Below are 24,621 nucleotides of genomic sequence, written 5' to 3'. Positions count from 1 at the left end.
ACACAGGACGAAAATCTTCTAAAAAATAAACTTCACTGCAGTATGAAATGGCATATTAACATTTTTTTAGACATGCAAGATATATTATAAGGTACCTTATCACCTAAATACTATAAAAACCATATCACATTTCTAGGTGAGTCCATACTCGAACGATATATCTCTTCACAGTTCTGTACTACAATGTTTAATGAGCTAAGCAACACCTATCCGATGAAATCAGACAGAAACATTTACACAAGCAAAGAATATAACGACTCACACTTAAAGCAAATACATTGTGTTCCACATCAAATAAACTTCCATATGATAAAGAGATATGAACATAATTGCAGACAATTAAAAACATGCAATTCATAATCGTATCATTTTTGTAAGAGCAACGCTGACATACGTTCCGTAGACAATTTTTCACTTAAATTTTCTTAAAGCGGTTGAATAATAACTGAAGGGAGAACATTTTCGAAATGATTCAAAATTAACATTTCGAATAATTTTGAGGGAAAATAAATAAATAAAATATATACAGTAACGAACAAATTAATCCGAACAAACTGAATTTTGAAGTTTTTGGTTTTGGTTTGGTTTATGTTTCAGTTCACAATACTTTTGGTTTTCTATTTTCTGTTTTGATTTTACTTCACTATTTTGGTTAAGTGCTGCGTGTTTTAACTGTCTATACGAGGTTTATTAATAGTGTTTTGCGTTTTTAATAGTGTAAACAAGTTGACATTCGTAATGTTTTATTCATTTTGTGTAGCTATAAAATGGATACAACTCCAAGAAAGTGTTCAAAAGTATGTACTCTTTCTCAGCACACATCAATGACCCAAAGACAAATTACCAATGAGTGTAGTATTGGTTTGGGTACTGTTAATGCGATTTTAAAAAGGTTTAGGGAGACAGGTATCTTTTCCCCTGACAGAAAAGGAAAATATGGGCGAAAAAGGAAAACAATACTTACTCAAGATCGTTTGCTAGTTAGGAAAAGCAAAATGAATCCAAGATTGTCTGCTGTGGACTTAAATAGAGCCTTAGCAGCTACTGGGATTAATGTTTCTGACATGACAGTCCGTCGAAGATTGCTGGAAGCAAGGAGGACTGCCCACAGACCAAAAAGAAGCAACGGTTGACGAAGGCTATGCAGAAAAAGAGACTCCAGTGGACAAAGATTTTTGTTGAAAAGCGGAAGGTCATATTTTCAGATGAGAGCCATTTCTTTGTCCAAGGAGAGCGAGTACCTTATGTTTGCAAATCAGCGGCTGAGAAGACTTCTTCCTCCCACCTTCAACAAGCTCCTAAACACCCAGCTAAAATTTTTCTAGGGTTATTTTACACATGACGATCCAGGATCGCTTGTGCCTGTTGATGGTATGATGAAAAGTGACCAATATATAAAAGTATTGGTCACATAGATTCAGAAAGAACTGGGATTAATGAACTCATCTTCCAATAGGATATCGCTCCATGCCACACTTCAAAAAAGTGAGAGTTACTCGAAAATCACAACATCCAATTGCTTCAGTGGTCAGGTAACTCTGCTGACATTAACCCAACAGAAAATTTGTGGGCCCTAGAAAGAGACTTGGAAAATTAAATTGTGATACCAAGGATAACTTAAATACAATCCCTTATAAAAGTGTGGTTTCGAGATGCAGAAATAAGAAAAATGTATTCCATGTTGGTGGAGTCCATTGCCTAAGCGAAGAGGAGCACCTATAAATTATTACGTAAGGTTGGATTTTAATTTTTGTACTTATTTTCTTGACAAATTAAAATTTTCCTCAAATGTGTGTTCGGATTAGTTTGTTCGCTACAGTATATATCAAGAAAGAACTTTCATCGCGTAATCTTAAAGTAGACTAGTTAAACAAATGAAAATTACTGCCTTGCTGCATATCCATCTAACCAAATAGGATTAACTGGGTTTAGGATTAAGAGTTCGCAACTCTTTCTATAAATTAGTTTTAGATTGCTCAGAGCTGAATTTCGAGAGTGTTTATGGTAGAACGTCCATGACTGTGATAAATTTAATAGTCTGTCGAATGGCTACATAAAATAATAATAATAATAAAAACGATAAGTTTATCAAAGGTTTGTAGACGTTTTATTGCGGCCTGGATGGCCGAGCGGTTAGTGTATCCGCTCTCAAACCAAAAGGCTACGGCTGCGAATCTCCCCGTAGGCACAGATATACCTGTGTCTCTAGAGCAAGACTTCTGGATGATTATTCTGATTATTATTATTACGTGACGTCTCCAAGGAGTTCAAGGGCTCATCGTGGGGGGGGGGGGCACACTACTACACTACAACTCAGTCTCCCTTACATAATCCTTCGACTATCATGAACACACAGCGTCATCTACCGCCCACCACTACTAGTATACATTGTCTATAAATGGTGTGTGTTCTCATCGCTGATTTGCCTATATTATGTAAAAAATTGAAGAGCCTTAGCCCATTCACATTGTTAATTACTTAGATTTTTCAACCTTTTGTGGTTGAGAGTCACATAAGAAAATAAAATAAATTTTATTAACTGACATCCAATCAACTTAGTACAGGAGATATATTGCGGAGGAGAAACATATGTTATTCCCTTGAATTTCTATAAGGATCTTGTGAGCAGAGGACTGAGAAGCAGATTTCAACATGGCGAAAAAATAGAACTGCTTGGAGAAATCATGCAAGAAAATATGCGGTTGATAAAGTTGTGTATATTCAAATGTTACAAGTTGTGAGGAACAGGTCGGAAGTATATTAAGATCAGCATTGCCATTTTTTAATTTTATATCGTTATGAATGTGATAACATCAAGAGTGGGTTTGTAAAACGGACTATATTGACTGTAGATGATGTGGTATACTCTGTGTAAAGGTAAAATTGAAACTGATGAAAACCAGGAAAATTGTAGAGTATTCGAAAACAGAGTAAAGTAGAACAGAACACACATCCTGTAATGTAGAAGGAGCAACTCTAATCTAATCTATGGTGTTTATATTCAGTTAGATATTGTGATGATGATAATAATAATAAACAATACGAAGATTTAAATACCTAAGATCAGAGTTAAAGGAAGGTACAGATTAGAGTGGAAGTGAAGCAGTAGGATGGCATAATTTGAGGAAAATATTACATGCACTCCGCAAAAAATCCTGGCAATGACACTCAAAAATGAAGTTTTAAAGACAACACAACAATGCTATAGTGCCGAGACCTGGTCAATGACGAAAGGTATGGGCATCAGTTAAATGCTGCAAAAATGAGATGTTGGAATGGATGTGCGATGTTATCGGGAAAGACAACATTAGGAATGAAAAGATTAGAGAAGGATATTGAAAGTCCCAAAAGATAGCCCAAGAAGCAAAATTGAACAGTGAACATATGCTGAAAAAGGATGATACGTGACTCGTTACGAACACGAGTTACCAGCTTAAACGTGCAGGAGGAAGCCATAAGTTGGTGGAAGGTGGATGGAAGGGCTACATAAAGATATGAATAAAAATAATTTAAGCAGTGACACGATGCAAGAGAACTGAGTGGAAGAGAAGAATCCTCAACATCGATCCCAATGAAAAATGTATCTATTGCTGTAGGAGAAAAAGAGCAGAGCGATAGAATGCATTGAAATGGTTATGGTACGATATATATAATTATAATCCACAGATGAATCAACCTCCCACAACAGGTCAACTTCACGGAAGCCTGAACGCGCTAGTGAGCTTTGGGTTTAAACTAATAAAGCCACATAGGCGATTTTTTTTTCTTCCAAAATAAAGAATAAATGTTCATTATCCAAAAGAAATAGGCGAACCCATTTAACTCTCCATTTTTCAATCCTTAATTAATAGTGAGCTCAAGTTATTAAACGAACCAAGATCTTTTTAGGTGTGTGTGTGTGTGTGTGAGAGAGAGAGAGAGAGAGAGAGAGAGAGAGAGAGAGTAATGAATACAACTGCTGCCATTTTGTCTCTAAAGGCATATTATTGTCTGTAACAGTGCGAGTTCTACAGTCAATTTTTTTTTAATGTGGGGTAAAAAACTCCAATTTCTAGGATAGATTAAAAAAATTAAAAAAAAAAAAACGCCTACTTGATCGTGCTAAAGAAAGGTTCTCCAGTCGAGGACTGTAAACGAACCTATAACGGTCTTTCTTTCGGCGGTATAATGGAAGCAAACGGCATTTTCAAAGGGCTACACAAGCACCAAATATCATAATTTACCAAAACTTAATCAAATGTATATAACTGAGCAAAAAAAATAATAAAATGTACGTGTAATAGCATGAACAAATTTCTTGTAAACTCCAGTTTTTCAAGAAACTTTATAATTATAGATTCCTTCTTTCTCCTTAATTGCATGCCCGTACACTAAGGCACCTTAACTGACTGGTTCCACACAGAGAGCGGAGTAAGACAGGGATGCAATCTATCACCAGACCTGTTCAATCTTACACTGGAAGAAGCAACCAATAAGGCCTTAAACAATGAAGACTCCGGAATCAAAATATATGGGAAAAATGTAACAAATTTAAAATTTGCAGATGACATTGCATTACTTGCAAGCACAGAAGAAAATCTACAGCGAATTTCTGATAAAATAAAAGAGGAGTGTATAAAATCTGGATTAAACATAAATATAGACAAGACAAAAATTATGCAAATAGGAAAAAAAAAGCACCAATCTGAAAACTGAAATTGATAGCAAGAATCTAGAGCAAGTAGAAAACTTCACCTACCTTGGAGGAGTTATTGAGTTCAATGGTGAAATTACAAAAGATATAAACAGACGAATCAGTCAAGCATCCCAAACTTTTGGACGACTTAATAAAATATGGAAATCAAGAGACATCAAACAAGTAACAAAAGTAAGAGTCTATGAAACAATGGTCCTCCCAATACTCCTCTATGGAAGTGAATGCTGGAATCTCAAAAAGGCTGAAGAGAAAAAATTATTAGTTACTGAAATAGGTTGGCTAAGAAGATTATTTGGAGTATCTGTGCCGGATCGACTAAGAAACGAAGACATAAGGAAACGACTAAAACAAGAAATAACAATAATAGACAAAATCCAAGAAAGAAGACTGCGGTGGTTTGGCCATGTGACCAGAATGGGAACAGAAAGACTACCATCTAAAGCCCTGAATACAACGATGGAAGGTAAAAGATCCAAAGGACGGCCCAGAATTTGATGGATAGACAAAACAAAAGAGGACCTGAAAACCAAATCACAACAAGCACTAAACTGGACAGAATTGTTCGGACTCTCCCGGGACAGACAGAAGTGGAAAGAGTTCATTCGGCCTCATCATCATCCACATAGATGATGGAAGAGAGAAGAAAACACTAAGGCACTGTTGTGTTGTAGGTTTTGTAATCTCTTGTGTGTGTGGGGTGGGGGGAAGAGAACAGAATGAGCTAAGTTTCTCTACTTAACTATGGAAGAAACTGATAATTTGTACTGTATTCTGCTTCCGTAGAAGTGCTTGTTTGAGACACAAAACAAGACTCCTACAGATTAACATGTTGAATGAACTTCAGACAGAACAAGAAAAATGTGTCCTACAAAAAGGAAGAAAAATTCAACATGTTGAATTCCATACAACAATTAAAGTAACAGGATATCATTCACTTTGTGAATGATATCACTGCACAACCACTAGGAAATAAAATTTGACAAACTTGTACAGGCTCAACCCTCTACTACAGATGAGTGATTAATAAGAACTGAATGAAAGATGAATGAAAATAAAATTTTAAAATGTTGAGAGGATACAACTCTTGTAAATGCTCTCTTAGGTCAAGTAGTATTAGCAATTCAATTATAATTCTGATGCTCTAAATATTGTGGTACGTTGTTCAGTGATAAAAATGCTTGCCGCAAAATAGGCATTATTTTAAGGTACTGGAATTACGAGAGCTAGTCTCCAGATCCCATGGAGGCTTGGAGCAGTATCGCCCTTACACCCTGGAAAGAGGAGCACCTTCCACGGGGCCTGCGATTTAAAGGACTCATATCATAAACACAAAAATTATTAAATAAGAGGGATATAAATATTCCAAATCAATCTTATCGAAAAATAAATATCATGGAATAAATATACTGTGTATATATATATATATATAACAATTTATGAATTATTTACGTATTTTATTACTAATCCGAACATCACCTCCAATCAACAGAACACCTAGACATGCTCAATAATAATTAAATTGTCATCACTGATATTTTACCCATTTAAACAAACCATAGGTTTACACCTATTTTTCGATTTTTGTCATTATGAAGGTATATTTGTCAAAATGGAAGGACAGAACTCCATTTTAATAGTTTGTCAGCTTGAGTTACAACTTTTAAATATTTATACGTCATACGTGGACCTCCATTTGGACTCTTTCCCCAGGCCAAGCAAAAGTTAAGGAAGGGACCGGCTTCATATTATAAAAGTTCATATAATAAAAGGGCAGATAGACAGATATGAGGAAGACTCAAACTATCCACATAATATCTATCATATCTCTCCTTGAACTCATTGACAAACGAAGCACTCAAAACTGAGTCAGACATCGCATTCCACTCGTTCACCACTCTTGAACCAAAAAAGTCTAGTCCTCATACCCTTGTTAACCACACTCTTACTTAATTTCCAGGGATGACCTCTTGTTCTTCCACCAATATCCTACTGCTGAAATGTTTCACCTGCATCAATCTTATAAAACCTTTTAGTAACTTAAATGTTTCTATCATATATCCTCTCCTTTGCCTATCAACCAACTTCTGTAACCCACAAATTCTCAGTCTATCAACGTAGGGAGCATTCCTTACACCACTCACCAACTTGGTCACTCGCCCCCGAATCTTTTTTACTATTTCCTCATCTCCAAGGAATCTAGGCGACCAGACCTAAGCACAGTAATCTAGATGTGGGAGTATCAACACCTCATAAAGAGGAATAATAACTTCTTTATCTCTGAGTGTTAGCTTCAATAACCAAGTAATCCTATGAGCTATCTTGGACACCTTAGCAATATGCCCTCTGATGTTCAAATCTCTATCCACCAACACTCCCCAAATCCCTAGCCTCCTCAATTTCCTGGAGTACAGTTCCATCAATGTGGTACACAGCTTGTAATCTTTTAATCCCAAAATGCATAACCTTACACTTTTGCCCCATTACACTGACATCCATTATTTTTTGCCCATACCTCCAGCTTATTTATTTAAATATTATTTAAATCATATTTGTATATATAAATGCTGTGTTTAGTTTGTTCTACATCGCAATTTTTTTCAAAATTAATCCATGGTGGATGGATAAAGGAAAAGAGCACATTTGACTGTAAAGTAGAAATTAGAACTAACTGATAAATTAAAATCTAGAATACCCGTCACGCACATTTGTAAACAAATATCGTATGAAGAAGTAAAATTTGTGTCAGATACTAGCAAAGCTAAAAAGTTAAAAGCGATGTGACTAATTTATGTTATGAGTATGTATTGTCTAATGAAATAACAATTACGCAATAAAAGCTAAGTGCAATATGCATATTATTATTATTATTATTATTTGAGTTTTCATGTAAACAAGGATCGCCAATATTTCAACCTATATAATTTGTTGTTTTAACAGACTGGTTTCATGCAGATGTTTATTAACTAGTAATTTAACAACACTTCTAAATAACAGAAATAATTTTATATGACTAGTATTATTTCAATATTAATTACATTAATTAGTCTCTTTTTAGCGCTAATTCAGTTTGCTAAAACGCTCGTTTCACAAAAAAAAAAGTTGATTTATTTTCTTGATACTAAAGCACAGTTATATTTCTTTAGTCCAATATCCAAATAGTCAATGCTCTTCTTTTCTTATGTGATACGATGACTAGCAAATTATTTTTCGTTAACAAGAGTGGTTACTGTTTTAACTCAGGTTTTCATTTTTCTCCCTCACATCTTCAAATGAATCAGTCAATGATTTGTTGGAGTATTATTTATCCACCGATGCATACCAAATTTTTCGATTGAAAAGATCTATATACGCTATCTACCAATTGTCAGGACGCTCTTGCTGTTTGAAGTCATGGAACATTCCAGGTTTGTTAATGACATAAAAACCGGTGTACAGATAGTAGGAAGCAGTTGAATACTGGTGATACGGCAACACGACAAGAACTCACTCACTTCGAGAGAGGTATCATCGTGGGCCGTCACATTGGCGGCATGTTCATACGTGTAATTGCCACTGAATTGGAGCATCCAAAATCAACGGTTTGCGATGTGATCAAATGGAGATGTTCTGGCATCACTAGTGCAGTAAAACACCCAGGGCAGCTACCAAAAATGACTGACAGCGACAGGAGGGTGTTAAAATGGGTAGCACGCAAAAACCAGCTATAATCGGCACAGACCATCCTGATGAGTTCCAGAGTGCCAGTAACACTATGGTGAGCACTAATACTGTACGAAAAGAACTCCATTTACTGGATTTCCACGGAAGAGCAGCGGCACACAAGACGAACATCACAACGAACAAGGCGGCTCGTCTGGTCTAGTGCAAAGAGCGTGTGAACTGGACAACTGACTAGAGGAAAACAGTGCTCTGGAACGATGAATCAAGGTTCATCTGTTTCCAGGGCGTGAGTGTAGAGGCAGCCTGGTGAATGCTTGTTACAATAGTGTGTTGTACCCACAGTAAAATTTGGTGGTGGTGGAGGAGTAATGGTGTGGAGTGCATTCAGCTGGTTTGAAGTGGGACCACTGGTCGTTGTCCATGGTTCCATGAAAGCAGCTCAGTACCTTGATATTCTGGATAATCAGGTGCTGCCTACACTGTGGGCTTTTTATGGAATGGACCCGTGTTAGTATCAAGACGACAATGCCCCATGACACAAAGCTGCAGCTGTTATGGAATGGTATGAAAAGATGGGTGTTGAACGATTGTCCTGACCTCAACCCCATCGATGGGGAAAATTGGAGCGGCGAATGAGGTCCAGAGCAGCACGTTCTCGATCTGTCGCTGAATTCAGTGCTACTTTGATGGAGGAATGGAGCCAAATTCTACCCGATGTCTGCCGCAAATTGGAGGAAAGCCTCCCTCGAAGGGTGCAGGAGGTAATCAAAGCCAAAAGGTGGGATATTCGATATTTGGGCTCTCCTGCTGGTATCAATTGCGAATTGCTAAAGTGCACGGACAATTATTGGTAGATAGTGAATATAAATGTTCCACACGTTCCACGAATCAATGGAATTCGAACTTAGATCTCTTTAACCGAGGGACAAACGTCTTGACAACAACCACACAGCTGAACTCATGAAGAAACTCATTTCCGCATTATGAACAGATTGTATTCAACGCAGTGGTATACTTAAGTATCCCCATTAATTTTACTTGAAATGAATGTAATGAAAAATGTTTAAATAATCAATATTTAAAAATTAATTCGTTTAATAATATTCTTAATTTTTACGAAGAAAGGGCCTAGATCAGGGGTTCCCAATTTATTTTAATCGCGGAACCCTTTTCATCTTAATAAAAAAATGTTGGAGTCCTGACAATTTTTATGGATTATAAATAAAACAACAAATGATATTTTAATTTGGGGTATACACAATCCTAATAATATTATAAATTTATACGATGCCCACTTTATTTTTATATGAAAAGTACATAAGACATCACAAAATGATTGTAGTGCAAAACATCACCGATCTATGATTCGTCCGTACGCTGCACACCATCTCATTACAGATGATTTTGTGGGGATATGACTCAATTAGTGGTGGAAGAAACTACTGCAAGTATTCGATTCATTCATCCACCACTTGACTCAAAGGATTTTATTAAAATTTTTGAAACTTTATTTAAATAAATTTTTCATACATATTTTAAACTATTAATTACAACTTGAAAACTAATTTTACTGCGGAACCCCAAATTTCATCGGCAGAACCCGATGAAATTTGATTGTTTTGAGTTTGAAAAAGTTTCAATTAAAAGAAGAAAAAAATTTTGAAGTAACTTCATAATCTTTGATGTAGAAAGGGTATAAATAACACTTCCTGTTATTTCTTCATTTGTAACATTTTTTTTTTTTTAATTTATGATATCCAAAGATATTAGGCGCACCAATATAGTAATGGAAACAAATTTATTACAGTAACATTTGTGCAATATCTTTATGTCAAAAGTTCTCCAAATTTTCGACTTTCTCTTGCGGGTCGCAGGTCCTTTCGCTACTCGAATAACTACATTCGATGCAAAGTCAAAAAAATAAAAACCGTTTGAAATTACTACTAAAACTAACAGTAATTATAATTATGATATCGTCTTAGTACTTCAGCGACATTCTACCTCGTTCTCCACCATACCTAACAAAATTCTCAATTTAAAACAACAGAACTAGTTTTGAGCATTTAAAATATGATTAAGAATTAAAATAAACAAGTATTGCATTTGAAAAATAATATGAATCATATAAAAGAACTAAAATATGATATAACGTGATGACTTGGTTGGCCGAGTGGTTAACGTATCCACTCTCCCACCAACAGGCTGCGGGTTCGGATCTCCCTAAGACAGAGCTGCTCGTGATTGTGCTTAACCATCATGCATATATGTAGAAAGGTTTTTTTTTTTTACCTTAGGTTTATTATACGTTAAAGATACTAAGAAATTTTATACTTGGTTTTAATCCTTTTCCCAAGGAAGCAAAACAAAGTTTTGCGTGTAAAATATATTCACGTCTGAGCTACTTGTATATAGAGGGCAAATGACTTCACATCTCTTGTCTTAGCATGCATCCCATAATGCAAAGCACACCCCCCTTTCAGGCGTGTATAATGCAATGCATAATGGGAAGGGCCACTACCCAAACCGGTTTCGACCTTTATTAAGGTCTCATCAGTGGGAGCCAGACCCGGGAGAGATACGAAGGTTGGAGCAATGCAGAAGTTATATATATATATATATATATATATATATATATATCTCATATACAAGTACATAAAAGGACTAAGGGTGGGAGAGTATTGTTCATAGGCTCAGAAGGGTTATCCATAACCAAGGTGACCACATTGCTTCCAATTGGTGAAAGTGACCATGCGGTCTTCACTTGGGAGATTGTGAAGTATGAGGAATATTCTGTCAAAAAGGGGGTATATGTAAAGCTACAAGGCAGGTGATTATGACAAGCTTATGAAGAAGCTTAAATCTGTGCCATGACATAAAACACTGCAGGGTAAGGATGTTAGCAGTGCATGGAAGATAGTTAAGAGTCATCTAAAGGAAGCAATATTAAAATTGTATACACCAGATAGGAGTTAGATGGATGAGTAAAATCATTAAGCACGAGCTGAAGAAGAAAATGCTGTGGAGGGTATATAAAGAGAAAGGTGACCAGCATGGCAAGGAAGGCAAAATCAGATTATAAGAAGAATCTAGCCGAGCAGGCCAGAAGAAATACCAAAAAGTTCTTTCGTTGTGTGGCAAGTAAGAGGAAGAAGTGAGGTTACTGCTGTAATATGTGTGACAGACACTGATGTGGGAACAGAGGTGGATGAATTGGAGGTTCTTAGGATACTGCAATATCTCAATGTAAATACAACTGTGGAATTAGATGGGATATCAACTAGGGTATTGTGAGAATGTGCAAGGGAACTGGCACTGCCTCTGACTAGGCTCTTTAATATAAATCTCAGCTCTGGTAGGATTCCAAGGGAGTGGAGAGAGGGCAAAATAATTCCCTTGCATAAGGGAGGTTCTAAGACTGCAGTAGCAAATTACAGACCAATCAGTATCTCGGGCATGGTGGCTAAAGTACTGGAAAATTGGTCAAAAAAAAAAAAGAAAGAAAGAAAGAAAGAAAAGTAGGGGTGTGAGGACTAGATTTTTTGCTTGGAGAGTTGTGAATGAGTGGAATGGGTTGCCAGAGTCAATTGTGAGTGCTTTGTCTGTTAATGGGTTCAAGGAGATGACAGATTGGGTTTCCCGTGATGAGTCTTCGGACTCCTTGGAGGTGCCGTATAATAATAATAATTCGACTATAAGAGATTTGTAACTTTAATGGGGGGAAGGGAGGGGTAGATAAATTAGCAGTTTCATGACCTAGCAAAGTAGTCATATAAACAACATTTGGAAACTATGGTAGTAGTAGACTTTAATGCAAAGAGATTGAAGAATGGTTTTTTTTTTTTTTAGTATAACGTTATCTTATTTGCAAAAACGCATGCATTTATCTGTACGTCTATCATAAGATTAATCCAAACGACTAAGTGTAGGAAAGTGCGAATGAGCATAAAGCATGTTGTTCACTCTAGATATTCAACATTAAATCTCTCAATCAGTTTGCTAACATATTTTCTCCAATCTCCCTCTCTACCTTGCATAAAGGCTTTTCCTAATAACATTATTGGGATGTTTACAAAGAAAATACACGCAGACTTAGAATTATGGATTTATCGTAACGAGGAAGATGTGCTGGAAGCTACTACAAGAGGAACGACTGCTTTCAGTGACGGATGAAGTTGCCTATTCATTAAGTAGGAGAGTTTGTCAATAATACAGCACGTGCTTTCTATTCACAGATTTCACCACTCCTAAAGCAGCTCTCGTTATCTCTTCACACATACCACCGACACACCGGAAACTAGGCGTTAGAAAAACATCACAGTAAAAAATGATGAGTGCTGCAGCATGTAAATATACGGTTATGTCTACGAGCGTGCTTGACGTCTAGAATTACAGCAGCTTCTGTGTGCACTACGAGCGATCGAGGTCTTTTCTCAGTGGAGAACAAGGACGGTGAAAAAAGATCAAATGAACGGTTCAAAAGTGTGATCAGAAGAAAGAAACTGGATCTGAAAATTTTATATATATCTTTTGAGACTCACCGTCACATCCGAATTTCATGCAGCATGACATTAAATAATATTTAGCAGTGCATCGACAATATATCTGTTAGTTACACCATACGTCTCTTTATATGGAGAAAATGACCTGGGTTCAGATCTTTCGGTGGCAAGATAAACTCGCGGATTTGAACTTAGTCTATAAAGGGAGAAATTTTATAGACCTTTTACACGCGGAGGCTAAGTGTGACAGAAGCAGAACATTTTGTAACCAGTAAACACAAACCACAGACTGGGGCATATGATTCTCTTATCCTGACAATACCCACAATAAATTTTGTTTTTCAAAACTTAAAATTGTTGTTGAATTTGCTATTTATATATTTTATAAAAATACTACATTCGTACATTCTAAACACATGAAAGTATTGTATTTTTATGTTTTAGTATTGGGCCAATTAAAAGATGTACATTATAAAGAAAGGAAGGAAAACATGACTGCACTACGCACAAATACAAATTAATTCTTTTCAGAATCTCCTCATTCATTTCAGGAAACTATCTCTCTCTTCATGTATGTAGAAAGTAGTGTTGCCAAATGAAAATTGCTAAAAACAGCTAAATCTTTAAAAAAAAAGAACTAAAAAGAGCTAAAAATGAGTTAAAAATAAAAATTTGAAGCTAAAATTTTAAAAGTAGTAGCTGATACTTATAAGTTGTTTTCTGTATTCAAGTTGAAGTGATACTTGCATGTAAGTGGCTAAATACATCTTAAGTTTTAAAAGAGGTATACCGTGTAACCATTTACCGTTTAATAACGGAAAACTCACGTACAAAGATTATTTAATAGTATAATTTTCGCCTGTGTGTCACAGGCATCTTCAGTACATTTTAAGCTCAAATTAAACAATAACTGACAATTCCAAAAAGCGCCACCTAAGTAGCTGGTGTAAGATAACTAAAAAGGTCAATAAATTTCCTAACAAACAAACAAAAAAAAATGTATACAATAAAAAGTTAGGAAAGATTAGCTGATTTATAAAGTACTATCTCCCATAAAGGGGATAGACGTAAACCATGGGATCTGTTTAAGTTAGGAGAATGAAGTAAAGTTTCACATGTTTCTTTATAAAGGCGTTCCCTGACATTTTTGCTGTATGGAATGGCTCTTCTGATGAACTTCAACAGTTTCACACTAAGTTAAACGCACTTCATCCTAGGATCCAGTTTACCCTAGAAGTAGAATCAAATAAGCAGTTAGCCCTTTTAGATCTTTTAATTCTTTGTCAACCAGATGGTAACCTACATTTCTCAGTCTATAGACAGAAGACTCATATAGGCCATTATATCCATGCTGAATCTCATCACCAACCCAGTCAAAAGGTAGGAACTATTAAAACACTGGTTCATCAGGCCCACTCCTTTTGTTATTCAGACGATCTTTTACAGAAAGACCTGCAATATATAACTTCTTCCTTTCTATCTAATGGTTATAAGAATTGCTTCATTAAAAGAGCTTTGAGTAGTTTTAATATGTCTTCCTCTTCAAATACGCGCATTCCTATCCCTTATGTACAAGGCATTAGTGAACGTATAGCAAAAGTTTTAAAACCACTGAATATTTCTGTTGCCTTTCGGCCGTTTAGAAACATCTCCACCTTTCTCACTGCTAAGGACAAGCTTCCACATCTTAATTATCCAGGTGTCTACCAGATTCCGTGCTCTTGTGGATTATCTTATTTCGGACAAACAGGAAGATCTTCCGCTATTCGGCTAGAAGAACACCAATCTTATATTGAATACTTTAAACCTGAAAAGTCTGGACTTGCAGAACATGCCATCTTCACTAGACATAGAGTTCATTGGAGAAAGACAAGAGTCCTTCACAAAAGTCGGTTCCCCATGGAACGCCTTTATAAAGAAACATGTGAAACTTTACGTCATTCTCCTAACTTTAACAGATCTGACGGTTTACGTCTATCCCCTTCATGGGAGATAGTACTTTATAAATCAGCTAATCTTTCCTAACTTTTTATTGTATACATTTTTTTTTGTTAGGAAATTTATTGACCTTTTTAGTTATCTTACACCAACTACTTAGGTGGAGCTTTTTGGAATTGTCAGTTATTGTTTAATTCGAGCTTAAAATGTACTGAAGATGCCTGTGACACACAGGCGAAAATTATACTATTAAATAATCTTTGTACGTGAGTTTTCCGTTATTAATTTTGTATCTAAATACATCTTCTATGTGATCTTCTGAGCTTAATTCACCCACGTTTTCACTTAGATCTTCAGTTTTATTATATGTGGCCATCGTTCCAATATTACTCAGTGTAGATGTTGGTAAATGATAGTCTGTTACAGCACTTGTTGTTATGCCCGAGGCCATACTTGACTGACAAAATAGCTGTCAGCATTGGCAATTCCATATTGTTTCTGAATTTAGTTTTAACTACATTCATGGAACTAAAAATTCGTTCAATTTCCGCATTAGAATTTGGCAGTATTAATAAATTTATTGCACACTGAGCAATTTCTTTAAATGGATTCATTCCAGATGCATCTTTATATTCTCGTACTTCAGTCCAGAATAGCTCAGTGTTTTCTATATTTGTCCATTTATTTAAGTGGATAGTATTCAGCAGCAGCATTTTTTTTCTGTTTTCAGCATTATTTCTAAGATGGGAGTAGCAGGTTCTTCTATATATGTTTCAGGATATTGTCAACAAAAAAAGAAGACATCATTCTTAAAATATTCAAGTTTTCAGGCACCCTTTGCTTAAGCTGTTTGAAGAGACCAAGAAGAAACTGTTTTCTTCTACTTCTAAGATTTCGCTCACCATTTTTCGTTATTTTCTTTTGTATCATCAACTGTGAAATTTTTCTTTCAAATCTGTAACCAAGATTTGGATTGGGATCCAAATAGCCATCTCTGACTCTAGAGGTTCGACTGTGGATGATGCTAACATATTAGCAATAGAGCCAATCAAACGAGAAAGGTCTTCAAATAATCTCATCTTATCCGCACTGTTAGATTCGAAAATTTTGTTAACTTGCTGAACTTGAACTAGAACAGGATGCAAAAATAAAAAAGGTACAACAGATTCCTTTCATCTTTGTACATCTCCCACAAAATTTGAGCTTTGTAACATTTCTCAGTCACACTCACGACTTCGAAGTGAGTTTTTAATTCCAACCACAGGCTGAGAATTCTGTCTGCTGCAGGTTCAATGGAGAGCCACCTTGTTGCACAATTGCTTACAATTTTCAGAGGAGCATCATTTTCTTTGATAGTTTGATGCAGCTCTTTGTATGCTGCTTGTCTTAAAGAAGAAGAATGTGAAAACCACTTATACGTTTCGGCAACTAAAAATTCTAAATTTCTTAGGAGAGATTTTTCACAAGTGTGAGACATTGCCAGTTGTAATAAATGGCATACACATCTAATTAAAATTAAGGAGAGAATATATGCCTTCAGTTGTTCATAAACGCCATAATGGCGTTTATGAACAACATCGGTACAGACAATTCCATAACACTGGCATTGTCTGTACCGATTGCAATGAGATTTTTAATGTCCAGTTTCTTGGTCAAGAGCTCTTTTTTCAGTGCAGCCACAATACCACGAGCGTCACACTTTTCTAGAACTATCATGCTCAGAAATGTATGCATAATTTTGTTGAATTTCCTGCTATAATAAATGATGGCCATTCCTAAAATCTTATTCACTGTGATATCATTCGATTCGTCTATTAGCAAGCTGAAATTTTCATCTCCAATGTTTGCAATTAGATCTTCAAAATGCTCACTTAGAATATTCTTTACAATTGCAGAGCACTTTTTTGTTGCTGCACTTAGTTCGGTGCATTTTTACCTTTGGCATAATTTGACTGTCGGTGATGATATTTTTGCAAAGATCTACTAGATGATCGCAACTATTGAATGACAACAAAGAAATAATGCTAACCTACCTTCAAAGTTCGCGGTCTCAGACTTTTTCACAAGCATATTTGTAATAGGAACCGCCTTATATGGAACTGCAGCAAGGTGTTTCTTAGTTTCGCTATGCTTTACAAGTGACAATATTTACAGCTATATCACATCTGCAAAACTTATAGTGGCCTTTTGTAGCGTCACCAGGAACTTCGCACAACCATTTACTAAACATTCCCATTTGCAACCACTCCCTCCTAAATTTTTGCTTCTAAGCTATATTTTTCTCTTTGCTCATTTTTGAAGAAGGGTATACAACTCTTTACTGCAACGAATTACGATCGGTCTTTGAAAACTTCCCACTCACTATCGTAACTACTAACCAGAACACTGTGCAAAGACTAACTTGTAGCAGTGCTATCAACTTTAAAACGACAAAATGGCAGACTGTTGGGCCACGTGATTGACTGACGTCATCATGCATTTGAAACGTGTACGATGCTCGTACCAAACGTACAATTCCTTGTCAAATTCCTTATCTGGAAAACTTTTAAAACAATTTCTTTAACAGTAAGTTATAAAAACAACTAAAAAGAGCTGAAACTAGTTCTGAAGGTGCTAGGTGCTAGATTAAAATTTTTGGAGCTAGGGAAGAAAAAAAAAGAGCTAGATCTAACTCCAAAAGAGCTAAATTGGCAACACTAGTAGAAAGGAGTTATAGTCCGACCACAGTACGAGAGCTGTCGTTGGCTCGGTGCCAAGAAGAGTCGATTCATATTGAAGAAATGGAGAAAGAAATAAGGAGATGTACGAATTGGTCAACAACACGCGAAATCATGTGCTTTATACGTAAAATTTTCCAACTGTTATACAAGCAAAATAGTTACCACTTTAAAAACTACAATGATCATAAAAGATAAGTTGATTTTCCGATGTGTAATAATAAACACTCATCCCACAATACGGATTGATTATCCTATTATCGGAATGGATTCTCCTTCTTTTGACATACGCAGAAGTGTCGAAGGGTCTCGCATCTGTGGACGTACTTATACAATAGCTCACCTAACCAAAATGGAACACGTGTGTGGTTCGGCAAATAAATTAAAAAAACAGGTCATTTCCTTTATTCTGGGCATGAAAATGGACTTGCGTAGAAGGATATATTTTAAACTCAATTTGAATTTTTTTTTGGCTCATCGGAAATTATACGTGTAGAAATTATATAATAAATTATAATAAATAATAATAAATTATAGAAATTATATAAGCTTCCCAAGTTTTTATTTCATAAAAACTTGGCGAAGCCTCAAAATATTAAATAGCATCATCATCAGATAACGATAACATGTGCAGAAGTCATGCTAACATATATTTATGTTTCATTTAATTTGCCTTTCTCAGACACATGCACAGGAGGAGGAAACTATATCGAAAATCAACGAGAGACTGCGTTTGGTGCGTAGATGGCAGCAAGCAGTGGGATAATGTGCATGAGCCACATTATACAGTAGCATTTGTCATTATGACAGAGGCAGAAAGTTTTTGTTGTTCTTTCTGCGGTACAGAGAGAGAGAGAGAGAGGAGTAGTAATGTTACTCAACATATGCTTGGTTTCTTTTCATTCTGTAATATGAAAACATTGTACCTGGTGAATCTGTTACTCAGTGGACAAAGTTCTCTTGACAATGTGTTTGGTACGTCTTGTAGTGGCAAATTATTCAACAAGAGGAAATGCAACCAACTTCTTGTCTTCTTACCGGAAGGATAGTGACAGACAATCGCCTTCTCATAAAAAGTCGGAAAATTGGAAATTTTCAGATAAGATCCTATCTTTATGTTCATTTGAATGACAACACAAATTAAAAATTCGAAATAAATGTTAGGAAAAATTGAAGCAGCAAACTACATTAATAAAACAAGAAGTTCGTTTAAAAAATTTATGTATTTTCCTCCCCCCATTTCCTCAACTAAAACTAAAGTCTGGATCCGCCTCTGGTACAGGTTAGAATGGATCAAAAAGACTTACATGAAGGATATCCTGCATATGTGCAGCGGTGCAGAATTTTGGCAGTGGAACAAAAAAGGAAGTGCTGTTAAGAACCAGAAAGGATGCCGCTGAAACTGTGTGGTCCCATACTAGAACAGTTCTCGCCTTACTTGTAAGATGCTGCCATGGTGCTGTTAGAAGAATGGCACATGCTCTCTGTTGGAATAAGTGAGAATCGTTTCCTAGATTTTCTGAACCATGGGAAAGTTAGCTTGGCTCGCATGAAAGTGAATGGATTTCTTTCTTTCTCTCTCTCTTTCTCGCTAAACAGACTAATCGACTGCTAGTGAAAGACGTAATACATTCACCTGGTGGCACTAATGCCTTGGTGTTAATTCTAAATAACTCATAGCACTGTGTGGTCACTTAACTCCTTTAAAAGTAGATTCAATTATACATGTTTTCTGGGGGTAGCTGAATTTTATCCATTTAGCTGGTCTAGTTTCTCTGCGCTTTCCTCAGAGAGAGAGAGAGAGAGAGAGAGAGAGAGAGAGAGAGCGCAAAGAAATAAACCCATTAGTCGCAGATGATTTCTATGTCAATGGCATAGTCGAGGCTCCCTGTGATTTTTAGAGAATTCTGCATACCTGCGCAATGCCATCCATCACTCAAACTGAATCACAGACAAAAAATTTGATCAGCCACTCGGGGGAAAAAAAAAAAAAAAAAAAAAAACTGACTAAATAAACAGACTATTTCTTTTCTATTGGATTTCTTTCTCCTTCTTACCGAGAATGAAAATAACACAGACATTTTACCTTTTAAAAATGCCTTAATTTAAAGATGCTTCACAATCCTTTTCCGAAAACTTGAGGGGGAAAAAAGAATTATTTTTTTTTGTTTTTATATATAAGTACGTTATATTTATCGATGGATATTATATAAGCAGCCCAGAAAAATCAGAATCGGTCACTTCTACAGAATTTTATAGTTCATGATGCCCTTTTTTTGTCGCTCTGATTAATGTATGTTATGAAAGCTCAATAAGCCGCAATGACCTATTCGTAAGAATGGATACAACTAATATAATAATTTATTTGATCGAATTCCACCAAAAAAAATCGCCGTGTTGCAACAAATATCAAATAAGCTTCGGGTCTTTTTGATCGAAGCCGAATTTGCCAGTTTCGGCGAAAGGAAATTTTTTGCCTACCTCCTGCAAAATTTTCGGTGTACGTCTTTTAAGTTCAGGTCAATGTTCGACCTGATGTTGTTCTCATCCTTATACTGTACACATTAATAAGAATGCGTAGTAACTAACCGTTTTATATCTTTTCATTGTGAAAGTTGGTAATAGCAGTTACGTTAATTTCGCAAGGGATCGACTCATTACAATTGATCGTATTTTCAGATGGTCACTATCCCCTTTAAATGCGTGGATCGGTCTTGCATACCATGTTAAAATGCAGAGCATGTTTCACGCCTTCTCGTTATGTTTGTTAATTATTCATGAGACCAAGAACTATAAGAGAACGAATCTTGTTTTTGCCGGTAATAAAAGCACAGTAGTAATACGGGATTAAATTATTTTAAGAATTTTGCGACAAGAACTGTATTCTAGTTATTTTTTAGTGGTTTCCAAATAAACTAAGGAACTTTAGCATGGGATGTGAGCTATAGCAAAAATCACTGCTTTACATAGACACATCCCGTCTCGAAAAGAAATAGCTAAAGAATGCGAATTGTTTAGGGCTGTAAATTATATGTAAAATTTAAAAATGATACAGATTCAGTTTCACTCAGACAAATGGGTGATGTTAAAAGACGGAAACAGGCAGAGAGGGTATCATATTTGACAAGACAACGCCTAAAGTTCTTTCTCTTACTCTCTCTCTCTCTCTCTCTCTCTCTCTGTCTGTAAAGAACGCCTAAAAATAAAGTGTTGTCCCAGATGCTGATGCCTGATACAAAGCAAAAAATAAAAATTCGTTGAAAAATTTATGGAGAAAATGGCATTGATTGCCGAGGAGCCTGAAAAACTAACGTCTGCATTAAACAGAAAAATCTCTATTTAATCTAGGTCTTCTGTATTAAAAAAAAAAAACTGCAGAAATGTCACAAAATATTCCAACCATTCTGAAGGCTAAAAGGGCATTCTAAAATGAAATACAATTATAACGTCATCATCACCACATCGTAAATTCATGATACGACTTATATTTCCGTCTTACTTCCTTGGATCTTTTTTCTGCCATCTTGGGACCAAAACCCTATTCTGCTAATCTTTCCTCTCATAATATTTTCCTTTTTAATATGATTATGCCGCTGACGCCATCTGTTCATTGTCCTAATTCTTCTCAGAACTCGCATATCTGTTGTCTCTAGTCTTTGGTCAACTGCTCTGTTTCTAACTCAGTTCTTAAATTCATAAGTTAAACGGGTTTGGATAGTCTTCTATAGTGCTAATTTAGTGTTTTTATGTATGAATTTATTCATTTGACTCCGTAACATATCAACTTGGTTAATTCTGCAGCCTGTTTCCATATTTAATTTGCCATCATAACTAATATAATTTTCATGTATATGAATTTGTATATTTCTGGAAATTGAACATTTTCTTTAAAATGTATGGTATTCGCATTAACTTACACAAAGGTGCGTGCACGCACACACACACACACAATATGGCAAAGATACTGAATGAGGATGTAATCGAAAGTAAATATAGAGCAAACGCCCATTAAATATCATTATGAGTAGTACGTTACCAAGGCACGGTAGGGGCAAACTGAAGCGAAAAGGTGTAAATGCAAATACCCAATGTATAGACAATTTCCATTGTCTACTGCTACTATCTTGCAGTGACTCCTCAATCCGTAATCATTTTCACTTTAGATATAACAGCTTTAATATGCTCACAAGGCAGAACAAGCGAATATAAATAACAAAAATGGTTGCGAATATCCGTTTTCTTAAGTGACTAGCACACGTGAAAATAGTTAGGAATTGTGACTGTTTGAAAAAAAAGTTTGAATAATCTTACCTCGATAATCTCCCGAAGATTTTGTACGTAAGTTCTTTCTGTTTCCAAAATCTCCAGGATCACCCTGTCCGTGTGACTGAGATTCGCGTCGCAATATCCGGGTGGACAAATTGAGTCTGACGATCCCATGGTGTGACTATATCCATTCTGCGATCCCTCTGACATGGCTGCAGAATTCATCCTTTGCCTCTCCGGAGAGGAATTGTTCCTTGATGACAAAGACACTGCTGCACCATCTTCACTGAACTCATCGTCGTCAAGGCTTTCGATACTGGCGAGATACATTTTTTTACTGTCCCTTCCGCTGCGAGGCAAAGAGCACGAAGAAGATGATGAAGACGATGACATGGAACTCGTACTTAAAGGTCGCTTTCTCTCGCTTGAATATGCAGGAGTAGCCATTGGCAGTTCAGCGGATGGTGTTGAAGAAAACGAGTTACTGCTTACAGAGGCATTATAATTACACTTTGGATGTGCAAGTGTGCGATGTGTATATTCTTTTTCAGTACAACCAGACGAAGAATCCGTTTTCGTGGAAGATATGTGATATTCTGATGATGAAGATAACCTAGAGTCTCGACTATAGCAGTCTGAGGTTGTCCTGGAGTGACGATTAGAACAAGAAGAAACTAATTTTGTATATCGCTGATCTGAGGTGAAGTAAGTAAATTCATTTTTACTACAGTCAGAGGAGGTTGCTTTGTCAGAGTCTCTTCTTGGGAGTCGCTTATCACGCCTATTGGTAGAGGCACTTTCAAGCGCTGACAAGTCGAAAGGAGACGACGATACTGCCTTGGATTCCTGTCCGCTATCCTTAATTCTGTTCCTGGCAACACGAATATCGTACATGTCAAGTAGAACAGCCGTGATATCGACTGAGGAGCCTGTGAGAGGGAAAAATACAATTGTATTAATCGTGATATATTATTTCTTAAGCAGTTAGAAAAACGGGGGGGGGAAAGAAAAAAATAACGGCCAGATTAGAAAAGATTATTCTGTCTGTATATTAATAGGTATTCTTTATTGCGTAAAGGAAATCTTTACAGGGATCATGTGTGTCTGACTGTAATCTAATACTAGATCACAGTCAATTTCACAGAAGTGGGGATGGGTGATATTACTAAAATTTATTACATAAGCACAAAGTTTTGCTCTAGATAGATCCATTACTTACGAAATTTGGAAGTCGGAAAAAAAGCGGAGGTGGAGCAACTTCCCTTGGTGATTATAATCTAACTTATATGACGGTCTTTCTTCTGTCACTCTAGCATTATACAATCAGAAATGTTGACATAAAACTACAGAACATCTTTCATAATGCTCTATAGTTATATATTCATTGAATTAGCTTCCACAGCTCATAAATTAATATTAATTTATACGCTGTGGAGACTTCATTCTCACAGAATCAAGTGTATGTTGATTCTATTTTACTAAAATACAAGATGTATTTTAGTAATACTTATATTCTGTATTACTTGTATTTCTTTAGCCAAAAAAAAAAAAAAAAAAAAAAAAACTTCTGGAACTTTAATTTCATTAATTGCCATTATTTCTGTCTAACAAAGCAAACCTTTATTTTCTCTACAAAATCTCTTTCCGTTTCACGAATATTTCTCTGACTACATGATTTTTAAGTCTACTCATTCCATAGCTTTCTGGTCAGTTTTCGGTCCTTAATGCTAACACGTATCTGGTTACCAAAGCATTTTACAGCAGTCTTGCACGAACGTTTTAATTTTTATTTCAAAGCGCACGCATGGTTGCCTCATTTAATAGGCTTGCAGTCATATCGGTTACTCTTTCAAATGACTTCCTCTCACTTCTGCTATGTTTCTCTTATCCAATCCACTCTTTATACACCCTGAATCTCATTTCTCAATGTTTCCTATCTGTCTCACTTCCTTTTTAATCTGGTTCCATGCACACAGTTAATCTAATCGATTTGTTGTATCGCATCAATCTATCCCCGTTTCATCATCCTTCTGAGACACTGCGGTGAAGCTTCTAACGATTCGTCCTTTAGCACCAAAAACGTAAACTGATTCGTAAATATCTCACTCCATTTTTCTTTAAGTTGTATTAATTTGCAGAAAATCGCCTTAATCCAAGGCTTTGTTACTGGATTAAGGGAGTTTTCTCCATATGCTATCGCTGGAATAAAAGGAAACAATGTTCAATTCATTCCTTTAACACAAAGGGGATTTTCATAAATGTGCTTGCATTCTAAAAGATCTCGACACGACGAAAGGAAACCACTCTCGTCTCGGTGACACGGCGGTTCCGTAATGCATTACTTAGAAAGGGAAAAAAATGCTCAAAAACTAAAAATGAAAAGATGAATTTCTTTGGTCTCTTTCAGTCAAGGCCAAATGAACTGATCTATGGATGGGCTTTATTCACGTAAACTCAGTGCCGTTCTGAGAACATGGTATCAACAGAAATAACAAAGAACCAATAAAGTCTGCTCTGTGTGTAGTCGGGCAATCTTTTGCTCTAAAAATAGCCATTCTCACACGGGCAGATCATATCCAACTAAAATCGATTGTTTTCACATCCTGCATTACCGTTAATGGCTCAAGGTTAATTAAGGAAGCAATATTCTTTTACTTCAAAAAAAATCAGTTTTTTAAACTGTTTAGTTTTCTTTATATTCGTTTACAACTTAAAGCCCATCTTCACAACCTAACATTAGTAATTCTAAATGATATGGATCAGCGGATATTGACACATATTAGTGGCAAGGAATATATCAACAAACGGCGGCCATATCTATCGACAACCCTTTGAAGTCGCTATT

The 24,621-nt window shown here is 36.0% G+C and overlaps 1 protein-coding gene across 1 annotated transcript in view; it reads right to left on the bottom strand.

Annotated features, from left to right (window-relative positions):
* Window positions 1-24,621, bottom strand: part of LOC150101321 (uncharacterized) — a 338,470-nt gene that overhangs the window by 221,468 nt on the left and 92,381 nt on the right. Inside the window, exon 2 of the mRNA XM_090400766.1 lies at window positions 21,822-22,705. Coding sequence (XP_090256892.1) covers window positions 21,822-22,705 — 884 coding nt within the window. The remainder of the gene's footprint in view (window positions 1-21,821; window positions 22,706-24,621) is intronic.

Source organism: Typopeltis vanoorti, chromosome 11 (genome assembly GCF_054136105.1).
Source record: "Typopeltis vanoorti isolate ZY-2024b chromosome 11, IOZ_Tvanoo_1.0, whole genome shotgun sequence".
In the NCBI taxonomy this organism is placed as follows: Eukaryota; Metazoa; Arthropoda; class Arachnida; order Uropygi; family Thelyphonidae; genus Typopeltis; species Typopeltis vanoorti.
This window is presented reverse-complemented; position numbering and strand designations above follow the sequence as displayed.